This window comes from Patella vulgata, chromosome 4 (assembly GCF_932274485.2).
Source record: "Patella vulgata chromosome 4, xgPatVulg1.2, whole genome shotgun sequence".
Taxonomy (NCBI): domain Eukaryota; kingdom Metazoa; phylum Mollusca; class Gastropoda; family Patellidae; genus Patella; species Patella vulgata.
The window spans coordinates 24,351,116-24,377,385 of NC_065882.2; the positions used below are offsets into that span (position 1 = coordinate 24,351,116).

Sequence of the window (26,270 nt, forward strand, 5' to 3'; positions counted from 1 at the left end):
ACGTAATTAACGGAAATTAAATAGGATTCTTCATGTCACTAATGTAAACAACATATATCAATTTTCCAACAATATATGACTACATTTCAATGTGGGCGTATAAAGAAAAGAAACGAAATATAGATCTATACTTTAATCATATTGATTTATTTGTTACTTGCATGCAAGTTCTGAAAACCCAATAGATTAATGAAACTGTCACCAAATTAAGTATTTTTTCAACCTAGGACCTAGGGTTTTAACAAGACACATTTAAGCTCTTTAAATACATTATTCACATCAGGTAACTTAGGCAGTGTATACTCTTTATAAGTACTATGCTTAGTATTCAGACTGGCACCAACATACAAGAAACAGACTTACGATTTTACACGGGTACAACATAAAATACAAATAGATGTAATTCTAGTTAACTGTGCATATTATAAATATCATGATTCATAATATAGTGTTATTAATATTTATGCCAGAATTAAAATTTAAATATAAAGAGATCATATAATTCATTAATCTGAGAGCAATGTCCAAAACTGGAAACTCAAACTTTTTGAGAGTTGAAGTCCTGATCATGAACTGGGTAACAAAACAGTACACTAATATAAAGTGCTTAACTATATTATATTTATCTCCCATTACCAAATTAACAATAGGTTTCAAAGCTGACAAGCCAACAGTGAGGCTGATGTCCCCCGTCGAAATCCAAAAATAAATAGATGACATATTATATTAATAAATTGAAAATTAATCTTTTTCAAAAGTATCGAGCAATCAAACTGATTAGCTATACTTAATCTAAGCACAAAATTTTCACAATCAAACTCTGTCAAGGTTTTGAAGTCCCTGGTAGTGAAACTATACACTCAGCTTCACCAATCTCCATCAGTTAGAATCAAAGTTATCGACCAATGAAATTGCTTAAATCTGCTTAGCTTTAGCGAGAAATGTTAATCATTGAACTCAGTCGACATTCACCTAATGAACATCAACATCAAGATTAAACATTCTACCTCAATTAAAAGCAGAGTTGTTATGTTCCAAAGTCTTGACCAGTCAAATTGCTTATCACTCTGCTTACCCTGAGCCCAAAAATACGCATTATCGAATTTAGTCAAGGTAATGATGTGATGACACAATACACCAATTAGAACTAAAGTTATCATATCCCAAAGCATCAACCAATCAAATGGTTTTTCTCTGCTTAGCCTAAGCAGAAAATGCTCATCTTCGAACTCCATCAAAGCATTTACCTAATGAACACCTACACCAAGTTTGAACATTTTGGCTCAATTAACTGGATTATCCACCTTGATAAAATACGATAATCTGGCCACCATAATTATAGATATGTGCAATGAACTTTTGATCGAATTTTCAATTTCTGGTAGTTACATGTATTGTGTTGGTAATTGAGAGTTGTTGATATGTGTATGCCTACAAACCGATAAATTATATATGTATCAGTAAATCCGAGGGTCCAATATATAAAAATGTCAATGGAATATTTAGTTTTTCTCCATGATTTGACTATCCTATATGTATTTTAGCAATTTGATCCGTTAGCCTGAGCTGAACACAGACTGTCTGGAGCTGACATTTAGGTTTTCAAAATTCCCACACCATACTCACTTCGTACATTTAATGTTTAGAATAGTAACTTTTCTGACAGCACCTCAAGTCCTATGTGACATGAAAGGATATGTGTGCATTTATAGTATAGTACATGAGTTGCAAATCAACACCAATTCAATTAACTGTACAGAACACCTTATGTTCTGTGGTGTTCCAGGGCTTGCCACGAGACGCGAGCAACTGCTCGCGTAAGTCTACATTTACGCGAGCGGTTCGTTGCTCGCGCAAAATTTTAAGAAAACCCAGTAAAAATAATCAAAATATTGACAAGTTTATTGCCGAAACTAACCCAACAATGTCAATAACGTCATAAATTCGTCTGTCAAACTGAGATTCACCCAGCTGCACGCGGCATTTCCTCCTGAAATTTGATTGGCTAATAAAGATACTCGCAACTTGTGTTACTAAAAATACACTTTAGACCTGAACGTCATGACTGGTTTTCCCACGAACACCAGTAACAAACATGTGATAATCGAGTCTAAAGTAAAGAATGTTTACATCCGGCATTTGGCATTCACGCTAAATGAACACGTTTCAAACTAATATTTATCGGTATTTCCTATTTTATCAGAACTTCGGTTTTTATTCCATTGTGCAGTCGTATAATTTTCAATCTAAGCGTAATAATGGCCAAAGGCAACCTGATTGCCCTATCCACATTTATTTCGTGGGGTGAAGAAATCCATACGGAAATTGGTTTTAATAAAGAAGAGTACGTATGACTGTCAAAAACAGAAAGCGATGGTCACACATGTTTACTACAAACTTTGTGCCAGGAATAGCAATTTTCTTATGATTTTAAATTGAAACAATGTTACAAAACGTGTGCTCACGCAAACAACATTTTGCGTGAGCAATTTTTATTGCTCGCCTTGCTCGCCCAAACCTAAATTTGCGTGAGCAGTCATCTGCTCGCCATCAATGGTCACACATGTTTACTACAAACTTTGTGCCAGGAATAGCAATTTTCTTATGATTTTAAATTGAAACAATGTTACAAAACGTGTGCTCACGCAAACAACATTTCGCGTGAGCAATTTTTATTGCTCGCCTTGCTCGCCCAAACCTAAATTTGCGTGAGCAGTCATCTGCTCGCCATCAATTTATTCGTGGCCAGCCCTGGTGTTCTGTGTATAAATGCACTCTTAAAATGTTCTAATTTTTCATCACAATACATCAATAAATTTACATATAAGCCTATCAAAGCTTCTGAGTGATGCTATTCCTAGCAAATATAAGATCATGTATGTACAATATATGAGCTATAATAATAAATGTAAGTTTATGTATATCACAATAACATCGACCATTTCAATCAGTTTTATCAGGATCTGTATCACAGTCAACATAATAATTGTCCAATGTTTCCTCAGTTGGCGTTGATGCATCATCTTCCACTTGATTATAAATATCGCTCTCTAATTCTTGTAGTCTTGAATGTACAGCGTTTAGCCTTGTTGTATCTCTTCCGCTGATACGTTGATATTCTTCAGCTAACGGAAGTCGCGGTGGACTACTAGACACTCGAGATCCATCTCCAAGATGAAGTCTTTCTAAATGTACTGATAAATCTCTCTCTGATGAAGAACTGGTAGGGGGACTTTCTGATGGGGTTTGTGGTGTTTGTGGGGTATTTGAAGGAGTGGGAGGAGAAAGGGAAGTGTCATATCCCCCACCTGTTCTATCAATGCGTACAATAGGAATGGGGACTTGTTGTCCTCCAGGTAATGACAGCACAGGTGCTTCATTGCCATCTCCACCAGGCCTATCAGATTCCTGATCACTGCTTGTATTTCCGATTTTTAAACCAGCAATACCTTTTTTGTTGGGCATATTGACTAGATCACGTTTTATCCTGCGTTTTTTGGTACGATCATTTCGACGACACTGTACCATATTTTCAAAATCAATAATGTACATGTAACCAGCGATTAATAGCTCAAATCCTTTATCTTGTTTTTTGAAGTGATTTTCAATCTCTACACTAGTTCTATCATCATACTGCCACCAGCCATTGGCACCTTCGTAAAACCACTGGTAAGCATCATCAAATGTTACTGTGTGTTCCAAATCTTCTTTACGAACCAAAGTGGGATGCAGGAAAAAGTCAGGCGGAATAACTTGTCGACAAAGGGCACATTTTCTGCTTCGATTAGCAACCCCCTTTACACAAAGAAAACAAAAGATGTGACGACATGGTAACTGGACTGGATGGATACAAGGCTGTAAACAGACTGGACAATCAGGGTTATTGGAAGCTCCTGAAAAGATAAGACATATTCCAAATTTTACAAATAAAAAAATACATTTCTTTCGGCTGAATCTCATCCCCATCCTGCCTTTCAATTGGCATTTTTTTTTTCTTCAGCACAATAGGAAAGCCCCTCCGGATTAGCAGTTTACAATATCATTATATTGTCATCAACAATTTATTTGTCAGTTCTGTATAAATTTGTAATATATAATCTCTATTCCTCAGTTATTTAACCATCTCTAGGCTTATCAGAATAACAAGTCAAGCCTCCTCCCCAACACCACCAACAAAATAGATGACACTCTGCATAACCTAAGCAGAAAATGCTCATTCATCAAACTTAGTCCAAGAGCTGTCACAAACTGTAATGTACGATTCCGGTAGTATGTAACATTTTGCATTATTTAGTTGACTTTGCTGTGTTTTTTTTTCATGGAAAGCTTTTTGACAGCCTACATCCCCAGATCTTTAACAGTGTGCTCAAAATCTATTGTTGCTCGACAAAATGACATTTCGTCGTTCCCTTGGCAATACCCAGCAGCGTAGTAACCGAAAAACCTTAAGGATATGCAGCGTGGCAATATCATGGAAAGAACCGAGGAGAACAGAAGTTTGCTCTCCCACCACTTAAATATTACAGAATGTGGTCAAAACGGCCTCACATTCATCATAACGGACAAAAAATTTATTCATAATGGCCAATAAAAAAACAACATTTTGTATATTATGCATCAAATGATATTTATTAATAATAGACATTTATAGGCTACAATACATAATTTACATACACATCTATTTAATACACATCTAACATAAACATATTTATTTCAAAATACCTAATACACATATCTAACATACACAATATTTATTGCAATACATAACAACCCTAATACACTGAGTGAAGTGGCAGAAGTTGGGCCTCATCATAAGGAAAGTTAACCAATTTATAAAGCCCTAACTTCTGCTCTCCAGCCTTGTTAGTATCTAGTGTGGCAAAGAATTACTAACTGGTATACAACAAATATTGTAGGTAAATCTAAAATCAGTTTCTGAGTTTAAAGAAGCTAAATAGAAATTGACAAAAATGGGTCGCAACGCATATAATAATGTAATATGAATGTATATAGACAGATTTATATTCAATCGTTTCCGTTTTTACTCTAATTTCAAATCAGTTATGTTTGGAGAAATATGCCAGAAGTCTCAATCGAATGGTGTCTGGTTATTCCAGTCTACATCGATAGTATTTATTGCGCATGCTCTTCAGATAAGAATATGACGTCACCGTTGTCATGACTTGTGGAATATGTCTGGTACAAGATTCGTGTACAAATAAAATATTTATTTTGTCTTAAATATTGGATATCAGAAGCCCATCTTTTTTCCGGTAACATCACATCATCAACATTGATTTAAATTGACAAATAATTTGTGTTTTCAATGTCGAGGACTTTGGATGATACTGTGTTAGAGCCTTAGCTACTTTAAGATCTGTACGTATTCTTCTTTAGTAATATGTGTTGCAAGATCTGTGTGTCCAATTCTTACAAAGATCACAATCAACAGTTTTTCTGCAGATGACACATTTATTACAGGCTGGAATTGAAGCTGCCATATCTTGTTCAAAGTACAGGGTAGTGATGTATACAGTGCACTCTGTCACATCCAACCTCTGATCACTCCGACACTCTGTTACATCCGACACCATTTTCATGTCCCGATTTATTTCCTTATTACTTCAGCCAAAAAATCTCTGGGTAATTCGACCTCTGTACGTTCCGGATTACGACATCAATCAGCCGTCCCGTCATACGATTTCCATTGAATCGACACCGTATAATCCGGCCTTCAATCGGTGGGTGTGAAGCAAACACTTATCGATCAATTATCCGTGAGATTAAAACTGGAAGGATGTGAAGCCACAAAAGATTAACAAGCAATCACCTTGTGACCTTGACTTTGACCGGGAATTCAAATTTCTTATCGAGCTTGGGGCCTTTGCGTTTATGGATGTCATGGCCATATTTCTTACTGTATTATCGAGGTTAATGTTCGAAGTGATAGCAGAGACGATGGGCTTCAGAAAAGATATTTGGGTCAAAGTCGTGGGTCAAGGTCATGCTGCGAAAAACGGAACTCAAAATTCGCAAAAGGACATTTGATCTTGACGTACAACCTTCAATGTGTAACCAGTTTGAAAGACCATCATCTTTGCTTGGACAATGGACCTTACCTGGGTCCTGCCACACACTGCTTGGTCAGAAAACGGTCAAACTCGGAAAAAAGTCAATGGGCGTGGCCAATACAAAGGTCATGGTGACCCCCAGTCAACAACGCTAACCAAACGCGATCTCGACTTTGACCTCGAGTCCAAACTTCCAATCGAGCTTGGGGACTGTGCGTTATGCATGTCACAGCCATATTTCTGGCTGTATTATTTCTGTATGGGCTTCAGAAAAGATAACTGGATCAAAGTCGTGGGTCAAGATTGTGTTACAGAAAACTGAACTCAAACTTTTCAAACACAGTTTTTGGTAAGGCTGTGCAAAAATATCGATATAATCGATAATCGGTAGAAGTTATTTAGCGATACGATAATCGATATTGAAATTCAAATATCGATTATCGGTATATTTACCTTCTGACGGCAAGTTACGGTCACTTTCACATGACTGAACTTGCCGTAGTCTGGCATTAGCAGACGAATGAATGAATACACAATGTCAACACAACTATTTCCCCCCTCTGCTTACAAACTGGCACATTTTAAACATATATTATTGTAAAAAAACTAAACTTTAAGATTAAATACATTATTTTAATATTTTCGTTGTTTTTGTTGTTATTACTAGTTGAAACTAAAATAGGTCACGCACTTTGTGAACAATGACAATCGCACGTGATATATAGTAAAATTAGAATTATCTCCCTTCTTTGTTCTTGGTTGATTTGTAGAGAAATCGTCTGCTTTCACGATAAAACTAATTGTATTATTAATGATCAACTCCGCTTTTATTACTAAATCATGTCAGATACAGCCCATACAAAACACGTTTTTGACTTCCAGGGAAAATATCTATATCTCTCGTAATTTCGTGGAAGAATTCTACTTTGGTTTTCATCTAAATTAACCAATCATAAAAATTCTACTTTGAAAGCCCGTAATTATTTTTTTATTGTCCAATCAATAGACGCCTTCTATTTTATTTTATTCTATTAGTAGTAACACTGTGTGATCGCCAGTCACTTGCAAAGAGAAACCATGTATTGTCTTTGTATTTATCGGAGATAAAAAAAGGTTCAAATGAATCAAGAACAGAACTTAGAATAATACTCAAGTTAGTCCTACATTTAGCAACTAATTATTTTACATTAATTGATTTTTTTACGTACATCGGCACAGTATTAGACTAGGATAATAACACTACTGTAACTCGATCAACACAAATAACAGGTCGGTAAAGTTCGGATTTTTCCGGAAAAATGATAATCGATTATTATCGATAATCGCTGACAAATTCTTGCCGATAATCGATATTGAAATTTCATATCGATTCCCAGCCTTAGTTTTTGGACATTTGATCTTTAGACTCTACTTACGACCATCACTGTGTAACAATTTTAAAGGCCTATCATCTTGATGTTCAGTAAATTGACTTAAGACCACAATACTTGCGTCCACGTCATCCAGTCTGCAGAGTTGCCATGTGTGGCTAATGATGTACGTGTGCAGTGGTTGCTATAATTTTGAATTTCAGTGGTACTTTTTAGAAATTACATGCCAGGCGGAAATAGCACAATTTATCACTCGTGAATTTATCTCCTTCACGCTTGAAGTGTTAGGTTGCACACCAGAATTTAGTAAAAGGATTTTCATTTCACGCACGAGATCTCGTCGAAGTCAGACATTTTCTGTAGACTGTCACTTCCCGTACATTTAATTACAGGTTTCTAAATGCAAGAATTAAGCACGGAAATACTGCAAAAAGTCAGGATAACTGGGACTACTTCCATCTTTCCACAGAGTCCCGTACTACCAGCGGGATTTAACCCACATAAATTGCTGTTTTACCATGGCTACAGCTCAGATTATGCTTTAAACGTCAAATAGCCTACAATGTAGGTAAAATTGATATTGTTGCTGGCGCCTTGGAAAACCAAGTGGGACTTTGAGAAATACCTTTGATCACTACAGCCCTTCTGACCAAAATTTTGGGCTGATATGGTTTAGGACCGTTATGTCCTTAACCCAATATTACTACAGTAGGCCCTACCTATGGCTTTAAACGTCAAATAGCCTGCAATGTAGGTATAATTGATATTGTTGCTGGCGCCTTGGAAAACCAAGTGGGACTTTGGGAAATACCTTTGATCACTACAGCCCTTCTGACCAAAATTTTGGGCCGTTATGGTTTAGGACCGTTATGTCCTTAACCCAATATTACTACAGTAGGCCCTACGTATGGCTATACTGTACAGGACAGGTCGTTTTAAAATGGAGAGCAAATGAAACCCCCAACCCTTGTTTGCTCCATGTGCAATACATTCAAGCTCTAAATGCCACTCGGGGATTATAATCGATACGATACGAGTTTGGGACAGATTCTGGTATCTAGATTTCAAGAGAGACATTATTACCATCTTTTTCTTTTTGTTGTTTATCTGTTTCCTCGCTCTCCTCGCTGTCTTCGTCGTCACTATCAAATGCGGCACCATTTGTAGCTTTCGTGGGCAATGGAACGGTTTCTGATGGTGATTTGGAATCTACGGACTTTGTTTCACTGCTGGTACCCCTCGGCTCCATTTCTATAATTCTGCCGAAAGCCAAACTTTAAATTATTATTGTATCTTCACAAAAAAAAAACCAAAGTATTTTTCACCCGTCCATTTTCTATTTGGGATAGAGAAGTAAAGCTAAATTTAGTCATTAGCGTAATTTTCGTATGGGACAAAATGGGAAGAGCCTACTTTTGCAATAATGGGTTTAGTTATCTGTTTTATTGACGCAATAGAAAATAACAATTATGTTGATGAAATATTAAATATTCTGTTTTCTTTCTCAAAAATATTGCAAGAACAGATTGGTTTCGCATTTAACGATGTTATCCTGATTACCCAGACTTCATTTTGATATTACCTTCTATTGATGTCTGGTAAAGAAGGACTTGTTAATCAAGTATTGCTTAAAAATGGCGGAGTATGATTTAACCACGCGTTTAGGCGAATACTTAGATCGTCATTTAGTGTTCCCCCTTTTAGAGTTTCTCTCTGTTAAAGAAGTAAGTATGGTGTCATTTGTCTGTATTATCTTTTTACGAAATATAACCGATTAAATTAAGGATACATTCGGTTTAAAACTAAGGACAATCCTGCTCATTTTGACCATATTGACATACCCGTCGGCGTAATAATTGTCAGCATGGACCCTATGTAGAAATGGTTCAACTACATGTACTGATGTCTTCCGTCTTACTGCAGCCACAGTAGTGTATCGTTCTAAGCAGTTCCTTTGAGCAAGTTAGTCAACTTACTACCAAAATGTTACTGGCCTATAGCTCCCTTAATTTCCACATAAAACTGACCCCACTACTTGATATATAATAATAAACCAATTCCCATTGAAGAAATAAAGGTGAAGCCATACTGCATAATTATATGATTTGATGAAACCCAACTGCTATGCGAAATATCTCTCCTATCCAACTTAAAATGTCTGTCCAGCTAGAAATAGCATGCGCACTCCGTCTCACATGATCATACGCCACTTTCCATCAGGGGTGCACAATTTCACTTTTGAACCACTAGCCCATGGGCAGGTGTCATGACAAAATTTGCTAGCCCTGCAGAAAAATACACCTGCCCTCAATATAAAAATAAGGTCTTTTGTTTTTACTTTATTTTAATAATAAAGTAACAAATATTTAAGCATCCAAATGTTCTAATACTGTTTCAACCTGTCCATGCGGGTTTATTACAAGAAATATCGCTTCAAAACTATTTTAGTGGTCCAATCTTCACTATTTGTGATAGAATTACTTATTTCAATACAAACTGTAATGATATAATTTGTGCGTTTGACCTATTTGTACTTGCATAAGGCATCTTCTTAGACTGTCAATTGTAGCTTGGGCCCTATGGTGCAATGAAATGTAGCCTAACCCAGAAGAACTGGTGCGCTTGACAGGATAAACTATTTGCATGATATTTGTGGAGTTGTTGTAATGCAATAGGCCGAAGGGGGGGGGGGTGTTGGATGGTCAACTGGTTAGCGTGTGTGTGCTGTAACATACATGTAAGGTCTGTCATTGAGTCAACTCTGAACTGGCATTGTTTTTTATTCCCCAGTTTTCATATTCCCCAGTTGTCAAATCTCGTTGGTTTCCTCCCACTGCTAAAGATCCCTACGCACAAGCGAACTATTGAAATAAAATTGAACCATATGTTAGTCCCAAAATGACCTAGTTTATGTCAAGTGGACGTTAAACCCCATTTCTCTATTTGCTATAGGCCTAGACCTAAATCATAACATAAATTATGTAATTAATGTGACATATTGAAAGTGATTTGGCGAAACATCTTTGCTGAAGGTATATTTTATTCATTACATGTTTGTTCTATATATCTTATAGCTGTACGATGATAAAGAGATGCTCAAAGGAAAGCTTGATCTACTCAGTAACACCAACATGGTGGATTTTGCCATGGATGTTCATCAAAACCTGTATCCAGATCAACAAGTTCCTACAGGTTTATACTTATTTATTTTTCAATTCTTTGAAAATAAAAGCAATATAATAGAGCAATCACAATCTTGAATGTGGGGAAAGATGTTTTGTATCAAAAAGTAAATGCGTGAGAAGAAACTGTAGGGGAATTTTTGCTTCATTAAATATTCTTCCATACTGATGAAATGCAGAATGTCAGTCAGGGTGTTTTGAATCAAATTTGTACGCCTTACTTTATAGAATACTACATGAAAAATAAAATATTTGTTGTGTTATTGTTTTATTGTTAACTTCTAACTTATAAATTTGACAAATTTCTGGCTGGCCATTGTCTTTTGTAATGAATTGTGTGGAAAATTCCCCAATCATGACACAGCGTCTTGTAAAAGTAGAGCACCAAAAGGAATCATATTATAACAGTGCAACTCCATTTACATTTGTATTTATGCATTGAATTTCAGTTACGATAAAAATTTATTTGTTTCCTAATTATTTATTTTAATCCCTTTTAAATAATATTTAAAAGAAACTGCTTTAGCAGGCCAGCCTTGAAACAAAATAATTTTGGGTTCCATTTTATCCTTTCGAGTGATTTGTTTCCGCTAGTTCCACATCAATATAATGGGGTTAAATGGCCGCTCTTTGTACGCAAATTGTGTAAAAGTATGTAATACCAAGGTTGTGGACCCTCTAGAGTTCACAATTTTTATCCAGTTTTGATGAAACTTAAAACATATCTTTATATCCCAAAGATCTCAGTCCCTTTTGATATTTGCACATTTCAGACCATAACTTTCTGGATTATGGCCCCTGATTGTACAAAAAATCGCTTTTGTTTTTAGCTTGTTCTCAATCCATCTCTTGCAAAATGTGGGCGTATCCTGCATGGCAACCGCTTGTTATAATTGTGAAAGCCTAAATGTCTTTTACGTGAAACGGAATAATTGCTATCAACACACAGCCAAAATTATCGATGATTGACAACTCATGTTTTTCCGCATCCACCAAAGAACCGTAAGGTTTCTTTGCACATACTACAATACCATCGGGATTATCGGTTAATCAGCTTTAATTATCCTGCTTTGATCGTTGCCATTTCTAATATTTTCCCGAAAGGCTTTTCTTTGTACGCACTAATTTATGGATTGGTACTGTACTGTTGTCTATGGCATGCTTGTCGAGGGATGCATGTCAACATGCAGTTTACGGATTATTGTTTGGTGAAGCCATTTAATCAATGTGATTAAAACACAGATCCTATTTCGTTTCGTTTTTTATAGTTTAAAATTTCGTTTTATTTGTCTGTACTACACTAGGATCTGGAACAGTTGTTATATAAAATGCATTCTGGATGGTGTGAGGTATTAGCCAATAAAACCATTGTTACGGCAACTACTTACTGTGCCATGCATGGAACTGTGTAAACCACAAGAAACGTCAATGCTGATTGATTAATCAATGTAAATATGCCATGCCTATGCAGTGTGCTATGTGGGAAAATTTTGCTGCAGCACAGGAGTTGTTGCTCCCTCCTTAATTGATCATGTTTATTGATTTTTGTTTTGTTTCAGTTTTAAAAGACAAACGTGGTCAGGTTGTAAATGAGTTAAAAACATTACAGGCAGCTACTGATGTGATTACTAAAATATTTGAAGATCCAGAAGTGGCCAGAACTATTCAAAATAGGTAATATATGCTGTGAAAACAAAACATTGTTATTTAGTAAGTCCCAGAAATGCAGGTAATGCATCTCCAAGCAAAAAGACTTGGAAGTGTTAATAGTTATACTTTCCTTCATGACTCTTTAGCCACGTATATGCATAATAAATGTTTAAATTCAATTTAACATAAATGCAAATAATAGTATAGTTAGGATATTAATTTTGCAGAGATGGTCGACAGTTGTGTGACTTTTTATATCAAGAGAAAGGGGTATGTAACTCAATCTTTCAAAACAAATATTTTTCTATTTTTATAAAATAAACAAGTTATTTCCTTAAAGGGGAATTATATAAGATTAGATAAAGAGCTGACAGTTCTTGCTATAACAGTTAAAAAGTAGATATTGAAAAGGGAATATGTTGAAAATTTCACTCAAATTACTTCACTCTGAGCCAAGTTATCGGCGATACAATTGTCATTGCTACTGTTGTTTCGATTATCCATTTTTACGTTAAATCATCAACCGCAAAACGTATTTAAATCTACTTAAAATTGGAGTCATCCGATGGCATCAAGAGTTGATTATGATCTTTGTAAGTTAATTAATGTCTAATTAATAATTTATATAACAATTAAGGCATAATGTCTGTTTAAATTATTCATTAGGGAGGTTTGGGTTGTATTTTTAAATGAACTACTTTATTGAATTATTAATAAAACTGTGGTTTTTTTTCAAATTTTGTTTTCAGTTTAGACCCGACATGGTTGAGACATTGTATAACTACGCTAAGTTTCAGTATGAATGTGGTAATTATTCTGGAGCAGCTGAATATCTCTACTTTGTTCGAGCATTGGTATGTTTTAACTGTGATCTTTGTCCTTTTTTCAATAGTCTAAAAGTCAAATATGGTTGTGTAATTCACCGATTTTGACAGTTATTCAAGAATCAATTCCCATTGTGTTGTAACATTTGTCATTAAACTATGAATTTTATTTAATAATAGTAGGTTCTGTTTATTCACTATCACTAAAGCTTAAAAATAGTAAACTCAAATATATCACACTTTAGAAATTACTTCTAAAGCACAATAGCTGAAATTTTGTAGCAAAATTGCGTTTGGTAATTTTTCCAAAATGTGGTTTGAATTTCTAAGCAATTTTATTTTATTTAAACTACATAAGAATGTAGATTATGTTTGCTTGTCTGTACTCTTCCCTTGTCAGATATGACTAGCTTGATTAATTCTTGTAATTTTCTTTTACTATAGCTTGCACCAAATGATAAAAACTTCATGAATGCTTTGTGGGGAAAGTTAGCATCAGAAATACTTATGCAGAATTGGGATGTCGCTTTAGAAGATTTGAATAGATTGAAAGATATTATAGATCATAATGTAAGTATAACAATAAACTTTTTATCAATCATCTAACGTGATATTCATCATTCTTAAAAATATTTAACTCTGCAATTTGAATGAAGGCGCTAAGCTAGGGTTGATAAGATGAGGATGTGAAATCAACAGAAAGTATGTTGAATTTAGATGAACATAACTTCAATAATTATTCGATCAGTATGCTTTTTGTCAAGATTGCTGCAGATTTACATGTAGCATGTCTGATTCTGATTTAATTATTTAAATCTTGCATTAAAATATTCAATTTATTCAAGTTACATGTTGTAGCCATTCGTTCTGGTTTCTTTTTTTAATCTATGTATTGTTATATTTTAGACATTTGCTGGCGATTTACAACTGCTACAACAGAGAACCTGGTTAATACACTGGAGTTTATTTGTGTTCTTTAACCATGCAAAAGGAAGAGATACAATTATTGATATGTTTTTATATGAACAGAGGTAGGTACAATATAAGTATTGATCATGTAATAGCTGTTCGTGTAAATTTCTTTCCAAGAAAGTCAAGCTTTATTCTAGATTTATACAAATTTGTGCAATAGTTGACGGCTGTGTTTTACAAGGGAGATAACTTGTACTTTCTTATGGTTTTCAGTTACTTGAATGCCATACAAACGATGTGTCCCCATATATTGAGATATTTAACCACAGCTGTAGTTACTAATAAAGGTAGATGGAGAGGCTGTATGAAAGATCTAGTGAAAATTATTCAACATGTAAGTTCTCTCAATTTAATATTGCAGTTTAAAAATTGGAATTATTTTAAACTAACAAGACAGTATTTATTTCTTAAAAAGAAAATTAAATTGTGTGTTTTGTATAATGTTTGTTTCACTTAATTAAATGTAATTAGGATCAATCCATGCAATTTTCAACACATTTGTTAGTGGAACAATGACAGTTTTATTACATACTCGAATTAGATATGCAAGCTCTGAATTTAAAGAATCACCTTTTATAATGGGACTAACTATAATCTCGGCATGTCTGTGAGTAGAATGCTGTTATAGTCAATTAACCAACATGAAATTAACATGAGATTGGTAAATATTTCATGCTGATGTTTAAATTTCATCGATCAATGACCGTGGAACTCCCTTATTAAATAGTAAATAAAATGTTCCACTTTCCTAAATGAATTCTTTCATTTGAACCTGGGATAAACATAACTTAGTACAAACTGTTCATATTTGCTTTCCATATATATATCTGATTGTTAATAAAATATCAGATAATGTCACTCCATAAATATGAGGGGGCTATAAATAGAAAATGCATCAACCACATGAAAGGCAATAATTATATAAAGTAATATCCTTCATAGTATATGTTTTTCTTTTCTAGGAATCTTATACATACAAAGATCCTATTACAGAATTCATAGAATGTCTGTATGTCCATTTTGATTTTGATGGTGCTCAGAAAAAATTAAGAGACTGTGAAACTGTAAGTATCTGAAAATACAAATACTTCCTTTACGAGGAATTTGCTTTAAGTATCTTTGGGTATTTATGTTAGTTTATGTGATTTAATAATACAGTTATATTAAAATTAGATTGTTCGCAAAATTTGAGACAAATCTGCCAAGCCATTATCTAGATATTTTTTCTGACTTATCAGCCGTTTAAATTTTTTGTAAAAAAGTTTTATATGACTCACACATGAGTTCTTAAAAAAAAGAAAACTGCACAGACAATCCAAAATGGCAAAGCCCTGAACAACAACATAAATATGTGTAGCATTGTCTGGACAGGTCTACCATCTATGCAAGCCATGTCTACATCCATGAACAAACCTTGCCATAAAGCTGATGTCTCCCAAGCTTTGTTTAAAGGCAAATATCACAGTGTACAAAGTGATTGGTCTGAGGCGAGTGGATATAGACTAATGTAGACCATACTCAAAAAACCCCCAAAAACATACTTTAAGTCTAAACAAAGCACATGAAGGACCCCAAAAATGTTAAAATTTATTAAATATCATAAAGATGCATTATGTAAGATTTACATAAAGAGCTAGCAGTTCTCTCTATAACAGTTAAAAGATAAATAATGAAAAGAGAACGTGTTGAAAATTTCAGTCCAATTACTTTATTCTGAGCAGAGTTATGGCTGTTAGAAGAACAGTGTAGCCTGATTATCAATTTTTTAATTAAATTATCAACTGGCAATCGTGTTTAAATCTGTTGAAAATAAAAGCCAATCGATGGTCTACATAGTTGATTATGAGCTTGGCATGTGAATAAATGTCTAATTAATAATTTATGTAACTTTTGAGGCCAAACGAAAGACCAGCATTAGGCAGATTTAGCACTTACATAATGCATCTTTAAGTTAAAGCCATCTAATGTTCACCACCAAACAAAGAATAGCTCACTAAAGTATATTTAATTCTTTTAATTGTCCATCTAATAAACCGTTTTCAGCTTTAATTTTTGTTATTAAATTTAAATGTATTTTGATGAGATAATTTGTAAATATACATAATATGGAACTGTTGTTGCTATTAAACTCAATATCTGTATTTCTAAGAATATGGAAGACATCATTTTGATCATGAGTCATATTGGCCATATCAAAAACAACTTCATCTTGACTAACAAATTATCTATTATGTATTCAATCAGTCTCCTATTTAGACTTGTGTTGTTATTTTTTGCAGGTATTAAGTAATGATTTTTTCCTGGTGGCGTGTTTAGATGATTTTATTGAAAATGCCCGTCTGCTAATATTTGAGACTTTCTGTCGTATACATGAATGTATTAGCATAGGGTAAGTTGAATCAGGCACACTGAAAATTTTCCTTTACAAACATTTTAGTGGGTGTTGTTTTTTGACAGGATTTGTGAGTTTTCGTTGATAAGATCTTCTAACATGAAATGGGATATTCTTATTTATTTTCTTGTGAAGATAAAAGATTAATAGCTGATAAAATAAATTCCTAGTCTAATACACTTGGCAGACAATATGTAGAACAATACCCTAAAAACAGTCGGCTACTTGGCAAATTTAGATAAGGATGATTGGCAGTTGAAATACAATACATGTGAGGTCTACCTTTGATTAAGATTTAATGTGTCAAGATATACTTCTAAAAATTAATTAAAGATAATGGTCAATTGCATCAGTGCCTAATTAGTTTATATTAATGTAAATTTGGAATATGTAATTCTGTCTTATGGGGTTAAAATAATATTAATTTTAATTGTCACTGTAATATATATTTTCTGGTGTTGGTTAAACAATTTACAGTTTGTAAAATTGAAATTATAAATGTAAGCATTGTCAGTATATGTTACATTGTGTAGTAATGAAACTGAAATATTTGACTGTTGTGTCTTACTTAGAAGTATACCAATAAAATTTGTTGCAAGTCTACAGGGTGGTTATATATAAATGAACTATGATTTATATTCTTACTAATGGCTAACACAGTTGTCATATTCTGGCAGCAGGCCAGCTATTATTAGAAGCAGAAGTCAGTGTTATGTGTGTATGGAATCTAGTTAACTTATTACCCATCTATAGTCTTACCTCACAAGAAGTCATAATTAGTATTGTCATTTATACAGATGAATGTGTCAAAAAGGTGTCAATTTAAATAAAAACTTTAAATATGATGAAATTCCAGATTAGTTACGTTGGTTGATGCTATAATTTAATAATAGAATGACTAATATAAGTAATCTAGTTATTGTTGTTTTTTAATCAATGTCAACCTGAGTCACTGTATCTCACTTTGTATAACACCTTGACCTTGACTCAACAAATATTAATTCTCTTATTCAATTATAAGAATATCGATTTCTCTAGTGTTCCAATCACCTGCAAATATCTTTTAATGATTTTTTTTTAAATTTTAATTTATTTTGAATAATACAGACAATTCAAATAATATTTATCATGCTTAATTTGCCTTCTTCCCCTTTTCATATGTTGTTTCCATGAAAACTTATTGAAATGGGTCTGTTCTTCTGATGCGTTCATTGGGACACAATAACTTTACTTCTAATTAAGTGAGAATGATGAAACTTAACTAAGTTCGATAATGAGCATTTTCTGCTGAGGTAAGCAGAGTGATAAGCAATTTGATTTTTCAAGACTTTGGAGATCGATAACTTTGATTCTTATTGAGTGAGAATGGTGAAACTTTGTGTATAGTTTCATTACATCAATATCTTAACTAAGTTCGATGATGAGCATTTTCTGCTTCTAAATAGAGACTTCAATCTGATTAGTCAAGGCTTTGGAAGACGATAACTCTCCTAATTGAGTTAGAATGTTCAAACTTGGTGTAGGTGTCTATAGTTTCATTACATCAATACCTTGACTAAGTTCGATGATGAGAATTTTCTGCTTAGGCTAAGTAATGATAAACAATTTGATAGGTCAACAACTTGCTTTTAATTGAGGTAGAATGATTAAACTTGGTGTAGATGTTCAGTAGGTGGAGCTAAGCAATTTCATTGGTTGATGCTTTGGGACAAGATAACTTTGATTCTAACTTATGGAGAGTGAGGAAGGTGTATAGTTTCACTACCAGGTACTTCAAAACATAGATTGAGTTTGATCGTGAACATTTTCTGCTTAGACAAAGTTTAGACAATCAGTTTGATTGCTCGATACTTTTCAAAAAGTGCAATTAATTAACAGGTGTCATCAATTTATTTTGGGACTCAGACTCACTGTTTACTGGTTTTGTTTTTTTTATCTTGCAGTATGTTGGCAGAAAAGTTAAATATGGCCCCAGATGATGCTGAGAAATGGATTGTAAATCTAATCAGAAATGCACGCCTTGATGCAAAGATTGATTCTAAACTGGTAGGTTCATGTATTTATGGAAGCACGTAACACGTATTGTCGAAACACGTATTGTTTCGTAAGTGTTTTTTTGTTTTGTTTTTTTTGGTGTGGTGGGAGATTTAGTCAGAGTTTGCAGCCAAAACTGTGCATGCATGGTGCAAGCATTCTGCCAAAGTAATGTGGTTGGCCTCTGTGGTTCTATTTATTAAATATAAATCGGGTCATTGTTTTACAGATGGGACAAAAAATAATCTCAGATTGCCCATATCTCGGTTATTTCTCAACGAATCTTCTTCAGCTTTTCATTTTTGGATTCTTTGGACGATATGGGCTCTGACTGACGATTTTTCGAATTTCGGAAGTTCACTCGATTTGTTTTAGTATCAAAGATTTGCGACATTCAAGATGGTGTATCTCTGTTACTATTTGAGGTATCAAGTTGAAACTTGGTAGGAATAAGGAACACATAAATGCCTTCAAAATGGCATATTCAAAAAATTTGTGACGACTTCCGTAAACTTCCGGAAATTACTGAGGCCTTCCAATTTTTCCCAAACAAGAATAGTTATCTTCATTTTAAGATAGCCCAAAAATGACATATGGTGGTGTTAGCCCCAGATATTATCTTTCATTTTCAGAGGCCTTGTTCCATAACATTTTCAACTGTTATTAATAAGTTTTCGAAACAAAATATGTATCTAATTTACTCAAGTTTCAGATATCCTGTTTTTACCTTTCTAGTAGATATAGGGCTCAAATTTGGGAGAGTTCACATGCCACAGTGGCCATGAAAACCGAAAGAAAATTTGTGTAATTGTATAATTTCTGGATTATCCAGTGCTCCAGGAGCTACAAAGTAAAAGATATAGACTCAAATTTTGGCCTATCTAGAGATTGCCAGTAGTAGTTCAATAACATATTTTTATTCCAGATTTTTTCGAGGTGGTTGATTTCCCACCTCTGGCCCACTTGACATGGAATGACCCACATGTGATAATTTTAAGTTAATCTTACAATTGTGCATGACTTTGTTGGGTTAATCTTACAACTGTGTATGATAGTGAAGTTAGGTTGATTGTAAATGCAAATATTATGTTAATCCTATGATTGTACATGGCAAAGTTAGGTTGATTACACATGAAAATGTTATGTTAATTTTACAACTGAACATGTAAATATTAGGTTGATCCAATGATTGTACTATGACAAAGTCAGGTTGATCCTACAAATGTGCATGACAATGTTAGGACATCCTATGATTATAAATGACAAGGTTGATTAAAAAATATTCTCATTTCAGGGTCATGTTGTTATGGGAACCCAAGCTGTTTCACCCTACCAACAAATTATTGAGAAAACTAAAAATTTGGCTTTCCGCTCACAAGTTATAGCACAGAATGTAGAGAAAAAACTGGGACATAGCAAGCAAGAAGTTGTAAGTGTAGAAGTCAAATTCTTTAAATAAAATACTAGAAAGTAATTGTATCTTTTGATATATATGGTTAATAATGCTTCACAGAGTGAGATTTATTAGTAACAATTAGACTAACTTATGCTGAAAAATATACCAGAATTACACTGATGGCAGACTTGTGTGGGACTACTGCCTATATTCTAGGCAAATCTCACTTTGGGACTATTTACAGCATAAAGTTCATATTATAAGGGAAGATTGTAACAGTTGTATTTGTCTTAGATTGTGATAAGTGTTTTGAATAGCTTGATAAAGGGGTTAAGGAAATTTCACTTTTCCAATGTCATTTGACTATAAATACATTATTAGAATATTGAAATGTTCTTTGATTTTAATTCCAGTGTTTTATTTTTTTTCTTTTTGCTTCAGAATCAATGGGGAATGCAAGAGTAGTCAACCAGCAATATTCAAGTTTTATCTTAAATGTTACAAAAATTATGTATAAATTATCAAAATTAGGAAATATTAAAATTTGGAAACGTGGCGTTGTGTTGGATTTCTATCCCCCAAAACTTATTCAATGGAATAAGAAGTAGGATTAATGTGACCCCTGAAAATGTGCTTAAAGCCGGCAACTTGATATGAGGGCTGGCTGGGTGCAACGACATTGTGATGGCTGATCGACGACATATTGCCAGTATTGTCGGTATCTCTCATAAGAGGGTTTAAATCATAATCACCAACAAGTTAGGAATGACAAAAATTACTGTAAGATGGGTACCAAAGCTCTTGCCTGCAGATCAGAAACGTGTCAGATACCTGATGTCCCGTGACAAATCTGCCCCGTTTTAAAGCAGATCCTAATAATTTTCTTATCCCGTTAGACTTCCACCTGTTTCCAAAAATGAAAAAGGAACTAGATAGTCGTAATTTTCCTAGCAATGATGACGTCTTGTCAGCAGTGAACTACTTTTTTTTAGGGTGGCTAAAATCCATGCATGTCTAGTTTACCATCCTCAAGGGGAAAACGGTGGAAAAGGAAAGAAACTGTCTATAGAATTTATTAAGTGTTTATACAGCAATTCAGCGTCCGTCCGAAAATCTAGTAAATTTGAATAATATAGTAAAGCTAGACACATATTAAGGAGGACTGCTTGATAGCCAATTATCGAATTCGTTTGTCTTTACAGAACGTTTTTGCCCATGTTAATTGTGACCGTTACCTTTATTGATCTCTGCCTTCGAACCGAGTTTAGATTATTTACGATTACACGTGTTACAAATTCGTCTAGCCGCGTGGCTCTTTATGGCCGGTGATACCATTAGGCTGCCTAGGTAGCAGACCTTGGAGAGACACAGTTTTATACAACAGATCCATCCGAGTAACTGCAAGATGTTCTAAATAAATCATGGCCTACATCAGTCACAGCTTCAGCTGTTCATATTCTCCCCCCCCCCCCCCCAAACAGGACGTTTTCTGTGTGGGATCGAAATCACGCTAGTTTACTCAATGATAGACCTTATGTTCTCAACCGACCGCCAAGGGGTGAATTGATATTGGCTCTTTCCAATAATCTTAGGGCACCATTGAGCAGTGGTTCTCAACCGTTTTCTTGCCAGCTGCACACCTTGGAACACATGAAAAAATAGCGGCACACCTGGCTAAATATATATGAAAAATATCTGAATTTTGCAAAATAAAAACATAGACGACATACAATCGTAGACAAAGACTAAATAAAGAAAAACACAGCTATGAACTTACTTTATTGCAGTGTTTCGAATTTCATCAGTCAAATAGCTGGCTCTTTAGTGAGAAATTTTCTTATCGTGCCGTTTAAAATTTCGCGGCACACTTGTTGAGAATCACTGCCCTTGAGACTAAAATTACCAACCCACTATCTTGGAATTTATACAGAGTGTTTAAAGATACAGTAGTCAAGAGTTAGAGAACGCTATGAAGAATGAACATATTCCAAATTATAGTCAAATTACCTTATTTTGAGCGAAGTTATAAATGTTCGAAGTTTTGACAAGAAATAGCCATATTTGGAAACTCCGTCCACAGCCTCGATTTCATCAGTCTCCGGCCGTTTTAGCATTTAACGCAGATATAACGGGTATTGTCTAATCCACTCAATATCTAAGTCATCCGATAACCTGAGGAGTTGATTATGGGTTTTTCAAGGGAATAGGTGTCTAAAAACAATTTCATATAACATTTGAAACTAGAAAAAACACTCGTACAATGATTACAAATTTATATACAGTTTTTATGTTCACAAACAGTTTAGTTATCGTCTGGTTATGGATACATGCTTGTATAATAAATGTTTCCACTAGAATCCAATCAAATGTTAATTACTTTAGTTAGTAATGGATTGTTATTCTTGACCAGTTTTAAGTGCCCCCCCCCCCACACACACACACACACTCCACCATCACATACGAAATTGTAAATGTGCGACAATCTAGCGGCTGTGGGTGTATGTGCCGTTTCCTGGCACCCCCTCCCCCCTTTACCACGCGGATATTCCACCGCCAGTATGATATATAATTAATGTTAGCGCCCATCGTTGATAGCACTTTAGTATAAAAGGACCGTACTAGCTACGAAACGGGATAGAACATTATGGCCTGAAAGAGAGAGAGAGAGATGGGGTTAACGTCCACTCGATACAAACTAGGTCATTTCGGGACTAACACATGGTTCAATTTTATTTCAATAATTTGCTTGCGCGTAGGGGTCCTTATCAGTGGGAGAACCCACGAGGTTGGACATGCGACTCTACTCCTTGTCACGTACAACCGGGGAATGGAAACCTCGCCAGTTGACTCAATGACATACCTTATAATACAGCGCGCACGTGCTAACCATTCGGCCATCCAACCTTCCTAAACCGAAATAGGACACCGCATATAATTAATGCGTAACGAATAAAAACATAAGTGCTTGAAATATATTCGATAATATTGGACAAATTCTCTTCTTCGTGAAGGGGTCGTATCTGCTACACTTTAACTTCCTATTTTTCTGTATCAACTGGACAAATGAAGACGGGAATACGCCATAAAATGTGCTATGAAGGAAATTTTGCCAGAACGGCCGCCATACGGCCGAATTCCAACTGGTAAGGGTTCTTTTGCGTGCACGGAATCATCCGAAGGACTAGACACTGTTAATTGGAAGACCCTCCGTCCTGCACCACTACTGACAAGGGGGGACCATGATGAAAAATCCCGAGGAACTTTACCGGCGAATCCAAGACCTATCGGTTATCGAGCCAGCGTCTTACTCACTAAGTGAAATGTTTTTATGCCCAGAATGCTTTGTTTTTATCTGGAGACGGATATTATTCCGACATGCATTGTGGCTGCTCTTTGCAACAGGTGCCTACACGACAGTCCCTTCCCCCGACCCGACTGACTTTTTCCCGCGTTCCGATAGATGATAAGATACAACCATTTCTGCCTATTGTAAACGTTATCCAGGACATAATTTTTCGCCGGGAATTTTTGTAGATTTGCTGAGAGATGCCCTAGTAGCCCCCCCCTCCCCACCCACACACACTGGCACTGCCATGGACAACGGTTTTTAATGCGTAGGCCGCCTCATTCATCCCACTGAATCCCTAAGAAACTGATAAGTGCCCATACACGGTACCATACACGGTTTAGAGACATAGTGATACATATTTTCACCTAGTAATAAATTTGACATGATTTTAAATGACAGATAACTAGCGTGTAGATATTAATCATGTAATCTGGTTACCAACCGATACTTTAATTGGCTTGTTTTAATTTTACACTCACTGAGCTTTGTAAGTGTATTAACTAAAGGTATAATTTATAGGACATTGCTTTACGGCAAAAACTGATTTAATTTACTCAAGGTATAAATTACTCACAAGTAGATCATATTAAACAAGTACTGTTTGATCTGAAACAAGATTTTGCAAATTCCCACCTAATTAACGTAATATGATATGATAAATGCTGTTTTCCCAAGAGAAGAGAAAATTATGGCGGACTCGAAAATCAGTTTTTTAAAACAATAACATGGACCACACGAAGATATCGGAATTTCGTCAAAAACGATCTTTTTTCTAAAATTAAATGGCTATTAAAAACAAGTCTATGCATTAACAGCTTGGTGACTGGTGTGGTCTAATTTGTGAAACTTCACCTGTATTAGGTGTTTCACTAGAGATTTTTACGTCCGTAATTTCACCATGTGTATTTTTTGAAAGATATCTTTGTTTGATGAGCATACGAACTGTTATGTCCGGTGGCGCAATAAATTATTTCAGTAGCTGGAAACATTCTGGTTTTCGGTGGTAGAGATGGGGGGGGGGGGGCTTTTTTTATTATCAGGGAACCCTACAAATGTATTGTCCAGCAGGGGCTGACTTACAGAGGACCATTGAGGTCAATCAAATGAAAAAAAAAATATTCTGAATATCTTGTTTTTACAAGATAGCCATCTCGTTATTACAAGATAGCTATCTCGTTATTACAAGATAGCTATCTCGTTATTACAAGATAAACATCTTGTTATTACAAGATAAACATTTTATACAAATATCTCGTTATTACAAGATGTCCATAATATCATATTCATTGTATTTCACGTTAAATCTTTAATAAACAACAACAAGATGTCTTATTATTACAAGATAGCTATCCCATTATAACAAGGTAGCTATCTCGTTATTACAAGATACGAAGAAGCCCATTAGGGTCAATCACATGAAAAAAAGTGTTCTAATAATTCATTTCAAGGTCGCCATACACTGATTTATCGAATAGCTAGACCAACGAAGTACTTTTTTTATGTTCATACTGTCATTGATACCATTTATTAATATCACGACTGATTGATTTCATGCTCTTTTGTATTTCGATAATACAAGCTAGAATGTATACAAATTATTACTCAAGAAATCAAAATCAAGATAGCAACGATAGATAATTTCCCGACATGGATTCAATTGGATTAAATAGAGGCGCAGCAAAGAAGTTCAGCGAAACTAAAAGATTGTTGTTAGTTAGTTGTATTTTACGTCCGCTTCCACCGAAGTGATATCGCAGACAATCACGTGTTATTTTTTTTATTTTTTTTATTTTTTTTTTTAAATTCGAATATCTCTTGGATTTCGTAGATGCCTGGTGTTGAGGTGTGGATACTGGTCTCTGTAATGTCGAAACTGCTTTCTACTTCGTATATTCCTATTGATGGATTCCGTGGCTTTATAAATTCGAATTTTGGGTTTGCGAGATCTGGTGTTGTTGGAGATCTAGCTTCTCCTTCTCGTCTTCTTTTTAAAGCTGGTGGTTGGACTGGCGGAGACTGGTTGGCTGGTAAACTTTTCGAGACTGTTGGTGCCGTTGGAGCTGGCTTCCTGTCTTGTACTGTTTTTACTGTTGGTGGAACTGTCTCTTTTTTCTTTTATTATTCAGGGCCTCGGAGAGGGCATTCTTTCCGTGAGTGACCAAGCTTCTCACATCTAAAACATGGAGAAGGATGGCCTGGCGTTACTATTCTAACTCTCGCGTCTCCGTAGTGGGCTTGAAGTACTATTAGGTTGGGTATTTCTTTTACTTTTTTATTTGGTATTTCTATCTCGACTTCTCTTATTCTTCTGTGGACATTTGTATTACCTAGCCGGAGGTCTTTGAACGATCTTACTTGGCACATGTCTGTCATTATTTCGATGAAGTATTCATCAAAGTAAGAGACTGGGAAGTCATATACCGTGAGGGTGAGCACTTTGGCGAAGCGTTTGTGGAAGCGGTAGGTTATTCCCATGTGGGTGTGGTTCTCTGCCTCGATGATTTTTGTTTTTGTTTCTTTTGTGCGTACGTGTACGTGCCATTCTTCCTCTTTCAGGTATATGGTTAAGATGTCATCCCACTTGCCGAGTAGGTCGGTCAGGCACTTCAAGATTCCCCTGTCGGTTAATCTATCCGTGCTGCTGACCGCCACGTGGTAGGAAACTCGGCTGGTCTCTTCTTCTGGTACTACATAAGTTTTAACTATCGGGACCATGGTGACTGGGTAACTGGAAGACTGGAAAGCTGGAAGACTGGATAACTGGAACACTGGATCACTGGAGCAGCAGGTGTTAACAGGGCGAACGCTAATTAACAACTGAGATGTGTGTGATAGCAACGGCTTGTTTAAAGTGGATTTAGATGAAAAGTCGCTAAACACACACGATCAAAACCGTGTAAAGTCAAAACGAACGAAAACAAAATCGGCCAAAAATGTGTTCAAAATCGACCTAAATATAAGTCACCGGATTCTTATAGCAAATATTGGGGGGTGGGATGGCTGAATGGTTAGCACGTGCGCGCTGTATCA

At 35.1% G+C, this 26,270-nt stretch overlaps 2 protein-coding genes across 2 annotated transcripts; one reads left to right on the plus strand and one right to left on the minus strand.

Annotated features, from left to right (window-relative positions):
• Positions 1–117: 117 nt before the first annotated feature.
• LOC126817477 (E3 ubiquitin-protein ligase rnf146) lies at positions 118–8,779 on the minus strand. The gene is made up of 2 exons (XM_050544474.1): positions 8,525–8,779; positions 118–3,893 (listed from the first exon to the last, which is right to left on the minus strand). The coding sequence occupies exons 1-2, from the start codon at positions 8,688–8,690 to the stop codon at positions 2,944–2,946; spliced, it is 1,116 nt and encodes a 371-aa protein (XP_050400431.1). The 5' UTR covers positions 8,691–8,779; the 3' UTR covers positions 118–2,943.
• A 244-nt stretch (positions 8,780–9,023) lies between these two features.
• LOC126818279 (eukaryotic translation initiation factor 3 subunit E-B) lies at positions 9,024–20,446 on the plus strand. Its single transcript, XM_050545596.1, has 13 exons — positions 9,024–9,165; positions 10,516–10,633; positions 12,183–12,297; positions 12,501–12,543; positions 13,023–13,127; positions 13,542–13,667; positions 14,004–14,128; positions 14,283–14,403; positions 15,032–15,133; positions 16,349–16,458; positions 18,405–18,507; positions 19,790–19,924; positions 20,333–20,446. The coding sequence occupies exons 1-13, from the start codon at positions 9,076–9,078 to the stop codon at positions 20,354–20,356; spliced, it is 1,317 nt and encodes a 438-aa protein (XP_050401553.1). The 5' UTR covers positions 9,024–9,075; the 3' UTR covers positions 20,357–20,446.
• The last annotated feature ends 5,824 nt before the right edge of the window (positions 20,447–26,270 follow it).

Coding starts and splice junctions, on each gene's coding strand:
- LOC126818279 (XM_050545596.1), top strand. CDS start 9,076: ATGGCGGAGTATGATTTAACCACGCGTTTAGGCGAATACTTAGATCGT. Junction 12,544..13,022: donor TTTTATATCAAGAGAAAGGG/GTATGTAACTCA, acceptor TTTTGTTTTCAG/TTTAGACCCGACATGGTTGA. Junction 14,129..14,282: donor ATGTTTTTATATGAACAGAG/GTAGGTACAATA, acceptor TATGGTTTTCAG/TTACTTGAATGCCATACAAA.
- LOC126817477 (XM_050544474.1), bottom strand. CDS start 8,690: ATGGAGCCGAGGGGTACCAGCAGTGAAACAAAGTCCGTAGATTCCAAA. Junction 3,894..8,524: donor ACAACAAAAAGAAAAAGATG/GTAATAATGTCT, acceptor TTATCTTTTCAG/GAGCTTCCAATAACCCTGAT.